General features: G+C 35.4%; 2 protein-coding genes across 2 annotated transcripts; both read right to left on the reverse strand.

Annotated features, from left to right (window-relative positions):
• Window positions 1–234: 234 nt before the first annotated feature.
• LOC107926724 (uncharacterized) lies at window positions 235–2,109 on the reverse strand. The gene is made up of 2 exons (XM_016857639.2): window positions 1,699–2,109; window positions 235–886 (listed from the first exon to the last, which is right to left on the reverse strand). The coding sequence occupies exons 1-2, from the start codon at window positions 1,893–1,895 to the stop codon at window positions 445–447; spliced, it is 639 nt and encodes a 212-aa protein (XP_016713128.1). The 5' UTR covers window positions 1,896–2,109; the 3' UTR covers window positions 235–444.
• Window positions 2,110–3,227: 1,118 nt separating this feature from the next.
• LOC107926707 (peptidyl-prolyl cis-trans isomerase FKBP42) lies at window positions 3,228–6,762 on the reverse strand. The gene is made up of 6 exons (XM_016857607.2): window positions 6,189–6,762; window positions 4,939–5,028; window positions 4,621–4,805; window positions 4,417–4,539; window positions 4,154–4,306; window positions 3,228–3,705 (listed from the first exon to the last, which is right to left on the reverse strand). Exons 1-6 carry the CDS (start codon window positions 6,484–6,486, stop codon window positions 3,379–3,381), a joined length of 1,176 nt encoding a protein of 391 aa, XP_016713096.1. The 5' UTR covers window positions 6,487–6,762; the 3' UTR covers window positions 3,228–3,378.
• Between the last annotated feature and the right edge of the window lie 6,833 nt (window positions 6,763–13,595).

Raw genomic sequence — 13,595 nt, forward strand, 5'->3', positions numbered from 1 at the left:
AATAGATGTAATCTCTTCTTTCGTATTATTCAAATTTGATATAGTAAATTATTTTCTCTAATTTTTTTCTCAAAAAAAGTTTCCACGTCTATTTTTTACAAAAAGTTTACAATTACAATCATTTTAAAAAGTTTTTTAAAATAATTTATTATTTTTTACTTGATATCTTTTTTCTAAATATTAATTATATATTATTTAAAAATTAATACAGCCAATTTATTGACCATCAAAAAATAAAAAATGAATAGTGAAGAGTTTAATCATACATTTGTAAAGTAATATCACCTTTTTTACCTCAACTGTTTAGTCGACGACATGCGTCTATCATAACACTAATTCCATAAGCACCACAATATAAAAAGCTTAGCTACCAAATTATTCATCCAAAACAAATATTCCCTTATAGCGTAGCCAAAAAGAAAGTGGACACACCCAGTTCTATACTCAAGAATTTGCAACCAGCACATCGCCATCGGAACTATCTTCCCCGGCATTACCAGTTCCATCATGACTTCTTCTGTTCTCAATTTCTTCCAGTTTCCCTGACCATCCATACATCTGTCTTCTAGCATCCCTTCGAGCTGCTCTCTCTGCTAGCTTCAGGTCTTTGAATCCTTGCTCAAACTTTGCTTCATCCTCCGGCGAAAAAAAGACTACCTCCATTTGCCCAAGCTCTTCATACATTTTCTCGATTTTAGCTTTCCAGAACAGACCCATTTCTGTATCCATCTTGTGGTAGGGAGTTTTCAGCAGGTACTCGTCGATCCCGCCTGCCTTGTCAATGCAACGGAGGGCATGAGTGGTTACTTTGACTCGAATCTGGCGATCTAAGATATAACTAAATAGACGCTTCTCCTGTACATTAGGCTTCCAACTCCTCCTCGATCTGTCACAACCATTGCACGATGTTAAAATTTCCCAATGAATACAAAGACCACATAACTTCAACATAGCAATAAGAATCTCATTACAATTATTGCAGTACAGAAAAATCTCATTTCCCGAACTAAAGCCTCAATCCAACTACTAAGGATTTGCTATTCGAATGATCTTCTCTGTTCTTGATCATGGCCAATATTGTCTTAGAATAAATTCTCAAGTGCAAGCAAACACGAAAACAGAGAGCAACCATTCCGCTTACTCTTTTGCACCAATTCAGACACAGATATCAGAGTTCGAAGTGCACACAACCAATTTCGCAACCAAGAACCAGAACAAATTACATGCTTACGAGGATACATCACATCTCGATATAACATATCACTAGTGATCTCAACGAGAACGAATTTTCCTCGAAACTTTTCAAAAGTAGAGAGAACCAACAATAGCAGAAAATCAAATACCTATAGAGAGCATTGTAGGGTTCCAAAATAAAGATCCATATCACCAAAAATGCTAAATTGGATGATAGTCTAAGTTTAATATCCCACAACTAACACATTCAGAGTTTCCCAAACGATATCGAACAACTTCAAGCCAAATTTGCAGCAAATCCCGGAACTGAGTTCTTAAAAAACAATATTAACTCTAATACATGAATCCTAGAAGACATCACCGCCTTTCAATAACAGCAGCTAAAGACTCAACCTCCACAGATCTCCTTAGGCCGATAAATAATACATAAAAAAAGGAGACAAAATAAACAAATAAATCGAACAAAATAAGTCTAAGAAAGTAGCAAAGATAAAGAGAGGATACTTGTTTCCACCGTCTTCGCTGATACGGTTGCCGAACTGGATGTGACGGCCAGCGTAAAGGCCGCGTTTGGCGCGGTTCATGACGACCTTGCTGTCTGGAATGGATTTTTGAAGCTGTTCCTTAACTCCATGCGCTAGGTTTTTCTCCCCCACCTTCTTCAACAGCTTCTTCATCATCTCCTTCCCTCTGAAAGCCATTTTTGCCTTTCCCTTTCCCCCGAACCAGTGTTTTTTTCTTTACTTAAGAGATAGGTTTAGGGCTTTTGATGGGTACGAGTTTGGGGCTTTTAAATAAACCCTAGAGAATAAACTAATTTGAAACCACAATGAATAATTCCTTTTAGGATTATTAAAAATAAATATTGCACCTAATATGGAAAATGGGTATAGTTCATTTAAAGGAAAAATTTGTCCTACAATTGGGATATGAAAGTTATGAATGGATTATGTATATATTTTTTAATTCTTATAATTTTATAATTTTTAAAGAATTAAACTCGGTGACTAAAGTACAATTTTGTTATTTATTAAAAGTTTAATTATAAATTTAACCATTAACATTCGCATATTTTATCAAAATGACCTTAACACTAATTATATTTTTATGTCTTTTTTTGCCATTAACTTTTATTTTTTTTAATCTATTTTTCTAACAGATTTTCTGATAGTATCGTTAACAAAATTAACGGGGATGATGTAAAATTTCATGTGTGAAATATTTTTAATGAAATGTAATTTATTACTTAGATAAATTAATAAGAAAATTACATGTGAAGAGTAATAAAATAAATAAATAATACATTAAATTTTAAAAAATAACTCTTAATTTAAATAAAATAAACGTAATTATCTAACAAAAATTAACTCCGTAAAAGAACTTCTCAACAAACAAAATTTATAATATTACGAGGGTTCAGTAAATTCATTAAGTAATTAATATTATGATATATAATAATTCATTAACTATACGAAATATAAAATTTATAATAAAAATTTTAATTGACGTGTTATTATTACCGCAATGGCTCGATGCTAAAAGTTATTATCTTTTTGATATAATCAAATATTCAAACTGGTATAAACGTAATAAATTAATTCATGGTAGTAATTTTTAAATGCTTTTAAATAATTAATATAAATTATTTGTAAAATTTAATTTGAATATATAAATTCGATTAAATTCTGTTATTAATTATTGTACTTTGTAAAAATTATAAAATTATAAACATAACCCTTATATTTTTATTTGATCAATTTTAGTTCATATACTTTTCAATTTGATCAATTTTAATATATGTACTTTCCAAACAAATTTAAAAATTTTAATACTGATCTAAAAAATAGCAGCTAATCCATTTGGATAAATTCAAATATTAGTTTTATACTAATCATATAATTGTAGATTTAGTCCATGTTTTTCAATTAGATCATCTTAAGTACCTATATTTTTTAAATTTTAAAATTTTAAAATTTTAATCTTAATACAAATGACAATCATTATTCCATTAACTGGATTTTTAGCAAGTAATGTGCGAAATAAAAAAGTGATATCCCATTACACATATGATAATATGTTTAGCATTACACATTTAAGTTTGGTGATGTATCCCACAACTTTTCCACAAAATGATTTAAAGCTTTGATTAAATTATTTTTTTGGGAAAATCTTTCGGAGCTTAAACTAATCAGCTTTCACTCTTTCACGCCTAAACATGTAATAGAATAGTGACACAAGCCAGTGCCATAATCGGATTAGCCAATTACCTCTCTTGGGTTTAGGTTCAGGTCTTGGTCCAAAAATTCCTTTATAAATCTCTTTTTGCTTCTGGTATATAGCTTTGTCTTGTTCTGCAAGCATACGTAACTCCCTTGCAATCGCTTTGTCTTCAGGTGCATATTTGCGAGCCTTTAGAAAGTCTTCCCGCGCAGCATCCGTTTGCCCGAGTTCGGCTCGGGCCTTTCCACGTCTGAACATTGCTTTCACATTATTTTCATCTTCTGATAATACCTGAGAACCACACACAGAGAGTTATGATATCTGTTGACGTTAATCAACATACAATGGCCAAATGTGTAAGAAGAGATAGGACGGGATTTTAATCAAATGTATATATTCATTATACAAAGCTGCTTCATAACAAGTTCAAGACTGGGACATGGAAAGACCTAAAACTCACTGTTTGGTTCTTGGAAGTACGAAAGCGAAATGACAAAATATCAGCAGCCTTATTCATACTGATTCTTTCCAACAATTAAACTACTCCTAAGCAAGTTAATCACTTTTGTCTTTAGAAACCATAAAAAAAAAAAAATTCAATCAAATCAAATGGAGATAATTCCAGACTAAGGTTTGTACTTTCAAGTTTTAACAGTTGCCGTCTGAAATTACAGATCAACAAACATTAAGAAGCCGGTTATATAGAAAAGTAAAGCTGTCGGATGGAATGTACACTTACGATGGAACAGTGTCCAATGGCTTCTTCATAGCGCTTGAGCTTTATCAAACAAGCAGCCATGTTCAGATGACATGGATTCTTGACAGCTAAAGCCATGTCTCGATACTTCCCAAATAACTGGAACATAAAGTCATCACCCATGTACGCTATGGCCTAGCATGGGAAAAAGAAAAGGGAGGATAACAATTAGAACTTGCCAAAATAACGAAAACAAAAATAGGTATGATAGGATAACCTAATTTAAAGGAACACAAGTCTATAACCATTTCATACTGTTGCATGGCCTCCTCTAGCTTATCCTCCTTGAATAAAGAATTCCCGTCCATCTTTCTTCTATCCGCTGCACCAATTCTTTCCTCTACAGTCATGTCAGCACGAGCCTTTCCCTAAAGTAGTGTCTCATTAATAGATGCATTTAGTTAGTATGAGGAAAAATGATACATGAAAACTACAAAAGAGCAACTTACTTCTTTGGTTTCGTCAAATCCAATAAGCTCAACCTCATATAATATGTCTGCCATTGGTGGAACGTTTGGGAAAGAAAAGCTTCCTTCTTTCCCATAACCTAATTCCCAGCCCACATGTAACAATGCACGTTCCCCTGATTTCATACTTGACACACCTATAGCCAAACCAGTCATTTCCTTTTTCTCTGCCACCACAGTAAATAGAAATTTAATATTTCATTATATGCCTATACACCAGTAATCAATAAAGCATAAATTTCAATGTGCATCTTTACTAACAGGAAGAAACAACAAAAGAGAAAACAGTCAAATAGATACCTTTGCCTAAGACCAATTCAAGTGGTTGTTGTTCATGCCATGTGTCATCAAATTTATGCTTAGTGGTTTCAGTCCATGCCCTGTAGTGCACTATTTCATATTTGCAGTTACTGAGATGTTAGTATGGAATATATAACATAAAGTAAATAGTACAACTCCTTGACGTCTTACAAGACTACTGAGTAACAATTTGAGAAAGCAAAGGGCAGTAGAAGTTCAAAATGGATCATTGCACTTGTTGAGGGAAAGTCAGACTCTCTCTTGGAAGAAGTCATTGAAGTGTCATCTGCTTGGGAGTCAATAGATCCCTTAACAGAAGGTATTGTCCTTGTGTCGGTGTTTTGTCTCCTAACTCTGCAGAGAGCCCTGTGGGTTCATGGAGTGAGAGCGTCTCGGTTGATGGAGATACAACCTGCAAGTGTTCAGGGGAGAAGCATTAGTATTGTGCACGATGGTAATCATGGAGAATGCACGCAAAGATTCGAACCAATAACCATTCAAATCCCCGCGTGCATATTCTTCACGATTATTATTGTCCACAATAGTAACGCTTCTCCCCTGAGCTCTTGCAGGTTGTATCTCCACCAATCAAGGCGCTTCTACTCCGTGAAGCCAGTACACTGGTACAATACCTTCTGTTGAAGGATCCATTGGCTCCCAAACAGACAACACTTCAAAAACTTCTCTTTAGCCAAAATGGTACCACATACCCTTCCCTAGAGGACAATATACCTTTCATTATTGAAGGACCAGGTCGGTGTCTCCGAGGACAACACTTCAAAGACTTCTCTCAGAGGAGTCGATTCCCCACCTCAACAATGGGAGAGAGAAAGAGTTTGACCTCCCCTCAACAGGACTAAACATCTATAGTTACCAGGCTAGCATTTTGCTGAAGTAATGCGTTAAAATACCAGAAACATAGACATGACAAAAGTGGCAAGCTGTTAGAATCACACCTCCACTGATGCAATTTAATAGGACAACGACTATCAGTATAGTTTCATCAAGATGTTGAGTAAAAGAATAAGATAAAAGATTCAAACTTCATTAAGATGATTAAAATAACCAGATACAAGATTCAAGCTTCTAGTTGCAGGTGTGAGTACTGAAAGTTAGACCAGATCGAACAATAACATATGTAGGACTGGCGATGGTTTCTGATATAAGAATTTCAGCTTTTCATACAGTGGATTAAAAGCATGGAAAAATAGGGAAGAGAAATAAACATTTCACAAGTTTTTGATACTTACAGAAGCATGTTGAATACTTTGATGGCTTTTGACCATGGCCTTCCTTAATGATTTGCTTTTTTACTTTTTCATGAAGAATTTCCATATCAGATTCAACTTTCGGAGGTCCAGCAGCATCTTGAGGTGGTTCCCCATGCACAAATGCAGTATTTTCAGTAACTATTTCATTCTCATCAACAATTTCCATATCAGATTCAACTTTCGGAGGTCCAGCAGCATCTTGAGGTGGTTTCCCATGCACAAATGCAGTATTTTCAGTACCTATTTCATTCTTATCATCTTCACCTGAGATGAACATACTTATAAACTTCGTTACCCGGACTCGGCAATTTGGGGTGCAGTACCTGTGCCGACACGGGATACGGGTCAGATCCGGAAAAGAACCAGCGGAATCGACGGTGAGAGAGAACTGAGATGAGAGGAGAGGAGAGGAAAGAAAAACTGATCCGCAGAGAGGAGAGACAGAAGAGGGACGACGGTTGGGCGAAGACGATGATAGAAGAAAGGGAAAAGACTACTCAAATAAATGAGACTTTTTAACAAAAATAATATTAAAAAATTCATTGGTTAAATTCCACCGTTAGTCACTAAACTATGAATGATTTTTTATTCTGGTTACTAAACTATTATGTCTTTTTCTGTTCACATTACTTATACTAATCAAAAGCTCTCTTTCACTCTCTTATCTAGTTCAATTTTTTTCATGAAATAACATTGGACGTTACGAATTTACGAGTCAAAATTCAAATAGCTCTTTTTTAGCTTGCTGGCTAAACTTTTTTAAAAAAAAATTTAACAGCCTAGTGACTTAAATAAAAACTTTTAAATAGTTCAGTAAGTTAAATGAAAACTTTTGAATGGTTTAATAATCCAATTGCAACTTTCTTTTTGTTAAGTGACAAAAAAAATAATTTCCCATAATTTAGTGACTAGTGTAGTTACTTTTTTTTTATTGATATGCCAATAACTTTTTTAGCAAATGATATGTGATATAGATTCGTGTTAAAAAAAATTATTATTTTCCAAATGTTCAAATAAGTACAGATGGACACAATTTGGCCAGGTCACATAATTTTGAGGCCCAAATCGTCACCAGTTATATCAATTTGGATTTTTAGAAGATAAACTTTTTTATTGATATCGTGTCAAATTGCCAAAATTGACATAGTTGATAGATATTTTGTCCAAATTACTATTAAGTGTCTCGATTTGGACATAGGCTCTATATAAACTTATAATTTTTATTATAATTTAAGCTTATATATTTTATATATTATAATATTAACGAATTTAAATTATAAGCTTAAATCACAAGAATTGACTCAATATAAATTGTTTTTTTTTCATGCCTTAGTATTGTTACTATAATGCCAAATTATTATTTTGGTATTAATAAATATTCAACCTAGAGTATAGTAAAAACATGATAAAATAATTTGTGTTAACCTATTGTGAATATTATGTTATATGAATACTTTATAAATAATAATATAAATTGTTTTTAAATTTTAATTTGAATATAAAAATGGAGTAAATTTATAAGCTAAATTTTTTAGTGTTACTTAAAAAAGGTGGTTTCACTTATGGTAAACAAACTTCCAGCTTATGCACTATTGTTTTATTGGGATGAGCTGAATTCAAATAATAATAGTACATTTGGAATGTAAATTCAACACCTAACCAGACAAAGCCTTTCACATTTTAACTCCAATTTTACTACCTACCCCTTCAAATTCGACCAAGTTTTATTTTTTAAATTTCAAATTTGGACTGTAATATTCAATCACATTGGGTAAATTTGTACAACTATAAGCACAGATATTAATGCGTTCAATATAAACCTGTTAAATTTTAGTTATTGAAGTGTTTCATGAGTAGATTCGGCCTTAAGATTTTATTTGTGTTGAGGCCCCAACGCACATGGAAAAATGTGCTGAATTCAACAGTAATAAAATGGATCTTACATGAATCTTTCTTGTGGTAAATAATGTTGGGTTTGTAGTTCCAATAGGGTCGGAAGCGTGTAAATTATTGTACTAAAAAATCACACAAAGTTCAATTCCCAGGGAAGAGAGGTGGATCACAAGGATCTCTTAAATACCAAGTCTTTCCTTAGTCAGAATATTCCTTCTAACGTAATTTAATAGCACAATTAAATACTACTATTATACCCTCAAATATTGAAAGAAAAATAGGACAAAAAGAACACAAGAGTTTTAACGAGGTTCGGTAAATTATACCTACGTCCTCGGGCTACTAAAACCAGATGATAACTTTACTATTTCCAAAATATTACAAACAAATAGAATTCTTTAAGAATTCTCAAATGGGAGAAGAGAGAAAACTAAGAGAGAAAGATTAGTTGGGATGAATTGAAATGAGAAATGAGAAAGCCTATTTATAGTTGAGGTTCAAGGACCAAACAATAAATAGCCCATTATCTCAAGGACCAAAAAAAAAAATTATCCTTTGCCACTTTTCCAAAGTTGGTGGTTGTCATTATTGATTGTCTCCCATTAATGTTAATGGCAACCATTATTAATTGTCTTCCATTAATGTTAACAATCTCCACCTTAAAGATTTGATTAGGATAATCACATCTTCACACACTTCCTTCAACTCCCCAAATTCGATAAAGCTATCTTTTGTAGTGCCTACAAATGCGCTCTCGAGCGCCATACACCTGAAGGTGCTCAAATTCTCAGGATGTTAATCAAGTTCAAACAATGATTAAACTTGATTGTTGTTACCACCTTGGTCATCATATCTGCGGGATTATCTACTGTCGGAATCTTCTGAAGTAGAATTTTTCCTTTTTTAAAGACTTCCCGCACAAAGTGATATCTTACATCGATATGCTTGGTTCTTGCATGATAGACTTGATTTTTCGCTAAATGAATAGCGCTCTGACTGTCACAATATAAACTTATGTGACTTTGAACAACTCCAAGTCTTTCAACAATCCATTAAGCCAAATAGCCTCCTTAACAGCTTCTGTAATTGCCATATATTCTGCCTCTGTAGTAGACACAGCTACTGTAGACTGTAAGGTAGACTTCCAACTCACTGGGGCTTTCGCAAGAGTAAACAGATACCCCGTAGTTGAACAACGTTTATCTAAATCACCAGCAAAGTCGGAATCAACATATCCAACTACAAACTGACCAAGTGCTTCATCCTGTTCAAAAATTAAACCAACATCTACGGTTTTTCGAAGATACCGTAGAATCCATTTCACAGCTTGCCAATGTCCTTTTCCAGGATCATGCATATATCTGCTCACAACTCCAACAGCTTGTGAAATGTCAGGCCGCGTACATACCATCGCATACATCAAACTCCCAACTGCATTAGCATATGGGACTTTTGCCATATATTCTCTTTCTTCTTTAGTCTTCGGAGATAATTGAGCACTAAGTTTCAAATGAGAAGCAAGTGGGGTACTTACATGTTTTGTATTTTCATTTACACCAAAACATTGTAATACCTTTTTCAAATATTGCTTCTGATTCAAACAAAGCTTGCCTCTCTGTCTATCTCTACTTATCTCCATACCGAGAATCTTCTTGGCCTCACCTAGATCTTTCATCTCGAACTCTTTATTCAACTGAGCCTTCAGCTTATCTATCTCTTTTTGGCTCTTCGAAGCGATTAACATATCATCAACATACAAGAGTAGATAAATGAAAGATCCGTCATGCAGCTTCTGCAAATATACACAATTGTCATATTTGCTTCTTATGTACTTCTGCCTTCTCATAAAGCTATCAAATCGCTTGTACCACTGCCTCGGGGATTGCTTCAATCCATATAGCGATTTGTTCAGCTTACAAACCCAATTTCTACCACTAGCATCTGTGTATCCTTCGGGCTGAGTCATATAGATCTCCTCTTCTAACTCACCATGCAAGAAAGCCGTCTTAACATCAAGTTGAACTAGCTCCAAATTCAACTGTGCTACCAAGGCCAATAAAATTCTAATGGAAGAATGCTTCACAATAGGGGAAAATACATCATTATAGTCAATTCCCTCCTTCTGAGCGTAGCCTTTAGCTACCAATCTTGCCTTGTAGCGAATATCCTTCTTGCTAGGAGATCCATCTTTCTTTGCGAATACCCACTTGCATCTGATTGCCCTTTTACCTTTCGGTAATTGCGCCAATTCCCAAGTATTGTTCTTCAGGAGAGACTGAATTTCTTCATCCATGGCGCTTTTCCATTTATCACTTTCTAAGCTTTGCATTGCTTCTTGATAAGTGATAGGAATATCATCAACAACGGGAAGGGCGTAGGCCACCATATCAGTAAATCGAGCAGGTTTACGAATTTCTCTCCGTGGCCTTGCAACTGCAACTGGTTCTGGTGTACTTAGTGGTTCTTGGGTCAGAACCTCTTCAACCTCTAATTCCTCCATTGTGGCTAGAGAATTAGACTTATTAACTGGGCAAATCCCCATCTGCTCAAACTCCACCTGTTTTGGAGTACACTCCACCTGCTGTGGAGTATTGTTCGTCTGAATATCTTTATCTGCTACCTTTTTCAATGTGGCAGATTCATCAAAGGTAACATCTCTGCTACAGATCATTTTCTTTGTGCTTAAGCACCAAAGACGAAATCCCTTCACTCCAGAAGTGATTCCCATAAAGAGAGCTTTCTTTGCCCTCGGATCTAACTTTGACTCCTTCACATGGTAATATGCAGTGGATCCAAACACATGTAAGGAATCATAATCTGTAGCTGGTTTTCCAGACCATACCTCCATAGGAGTTTTTCTTTCTAATGCAGATAATGGCAAACGATTAACAAGATGGCCAGCGTATGTCACAGCCTCAGCCCAAAATTGCTTGCCCAACCCAGCATTGGACAACATACATCGAACTTTCTCCAGCAATGTTCGATTCATACGCTCTGCCACTCCATTCTGTTGTGGTGTATCCCTAACTGTGAAGTGTCGAACAATACCATACTCTTGGCACACATCGAAGAACGGATCACTTCTAGATTCCCCTCCATTATCCATCCTAAGCCGCTTGATTTTCTTGCCAGTCTGGTTTTCGATCATAGTTTTCCATTTAAGAAAAACTCCAAGCACTTCATCTTTAGTTTTCATGGTATACACCCAAACTATTCTGGAAAAGTCATCAACAAAAGTAACAAAGTAGTGTTTTCCTCCCAACGAAGGTGTTTTGGAAGGCCCCCATACATCTGAGTGAATATATTCCAAAATACCTTTTGTATTATGGATAGCAGTGCCGAAGTTCACTCTCTTTTGCTTTCCCAGAACACAATGCTCGCAAAATTTTAATTTGTAAGCCTTTGCACCTTTCAACAATCCTTGCTTTGCCAGAATTTGCAAAGATTTTTCGCTGGCATGTCCCAACTTCATATGCCACAACTGTATTGAGTCCAATTCTTTCTTGCCGGAAGCTGCAGCGACTGCTCCAATAACTGTACTACCTTGGTAGTAATACAAGTTATTTTTCCTGATGCCCTTCAATATCACAAGTGCGCCAGATGTCACTTTCAAAACCCCATCTCTCATAGTAACAACTGAACCATTGGATTCCAGGGCTCCCAATGAGATGAGATTTTTCTTCAAACTGGGCACGTACCGAACATCAGTCAGAACTCTGGTTGATCCATCTTGATTCTTTAATTGGATTGAACCTATCCCAACAGTTTTACAGGCATTGTCATTGCCCATATAAACAACTCCTCCATTTAGTTCTACTAAATCAGAGAACCACTCCCGGTTAGGGGACATATGATAGGTACAACCCGAATCCAATATCCATTCATCTGAATGGAACGACGATGATGATGCAACCAGTGATAGTTCAGAGTCACTAGTATCATGCTTAGCAACACAAGCATCTACAGCAGCTTTTCCCTTATTCTTCAGCTTTGGACAATTTTTCTTCCAGTGGCATTTCTCATGACAAAAAGCACATTCATCTTTCCCGAGTCTGGACTTTGACTTTGATCTCCCCTTTTGAGTTTTCTTCCGAGTGTATGAACGACCTCGGACTACTAAAGCTTCTGTATCTCTAATTGAGTTTTTCTATTTATCCTTCTTTCTCTGTTCATAACTGTATAAGGCCGCACAGACTTCGCTCAGAGATATATCACTCCTGCCATGAAGTAGAGTAGTTTCTAGGAACTCAAACTCCTCAAGAAGTGACCCCAACAGCATCAAAGCCAAATCTTCATCTTTGAATGTCTCATCCATATTCAGCAAATCAGTGGCTAACTGATTAAATTTGGTGATGTGATCATTCATTGTGGTACTTGGAACGTATGTGAAGCGAAACAATCTTTTCTTCAAGTGGGGCTTATTTTGACTATTTTTCTTCAAAAAATTTTCTTCAAGTGCCACCCACAACTTATTTGCAGAAGTCTCCTTTGAAAAAGCATACCTCTGCTCTCGAGAAAGGCATGATCGAATTGTGCCACATGCCAACCGATTGATCGCCTTCCAATCTTTCTCCTGTACATCATCTGGTTTCTCTTCATCAATGGCAATGTCTAGACACTGCTGAAAAAAGGCATCTAGAACCTCACTTTGCCACATACCAAAATGGCCCGTGCCATCAAAGATCTTCACGGCCAATCTTGCATTTGCAATTGTCAGTCTTGTCCACATGGACGATGTTGAAGCTCCTACACCGACCGTTTTCTCCATAATCTTTCAATATACCTAAGGAAATCTTTTCTGATGTGGAAGATCAATTTAAACTGCAACCACAGAGCATACTACGATTAACCTTCGGCTCTTGATACCACTTGTAGTTTCAATAGGGTCGGAAGCGTGTAAATTATTGTACTAAAAAATCACACAAAGTTCAATTCCAAGGGAAGAGAGGTGGATCACAAGGATCTCTTAAATACCAAGTCTTTCCTTAGTCAGAATATTCCTTCTAACGTAATTTAATAGCACAATTAAATACTACTATTATACCCTCAAATATTGAAAGAAAAATAGGACAAAAAGAACACAAGAGTTTTAACGAGGTTCGGTAAATTATACCTATGTCCTCGGGCTACTAAAACCAGATGATAACTTTACTATCTCCAAAATATTACAAACAAATAGAATTCCTTAAGAATTCTCAAATGAGAGAAGAGAGAAAACTAAGAGAGAAAGATTGGTTGGGATGAATTGAAATGAGAAATGAGAAGGCCTATTTATAGTTGAGGTTCAAGGACCAAACAATAAATAGCCCATTATCTCAATGACCAAAAAAAAATTATCCCTTGCCACTTTTCCAAAGTTGGTGGTTGTCATTATTGATTGTCTCCCATTAATGTTAATGGCAACCATTATTAATTGTCTTCTATTAATGTTAACAGGGTTGGCAGCGTGCGGGAAAGAAAAATGGAGGCTAAAATCAGCAAGATAATGGTGCA

Source organism: Gossypium hirsutum, chromosome A07 (genome assembly GCF_007990345.1).
Source record: "Gossypium hirsutum isolate 1008001.06 chromosome A07, Gossypium_hirsutum_v2.1, whole genome shotgun sequence".
Taxonomy (NCBI): domain Eukaryota; kingdom Viridiplantae; phylum Streptophyta; class Magnoliopsida; order Malvales; family Malvaceae; genus Gossypium; species Gossypium hirsutum.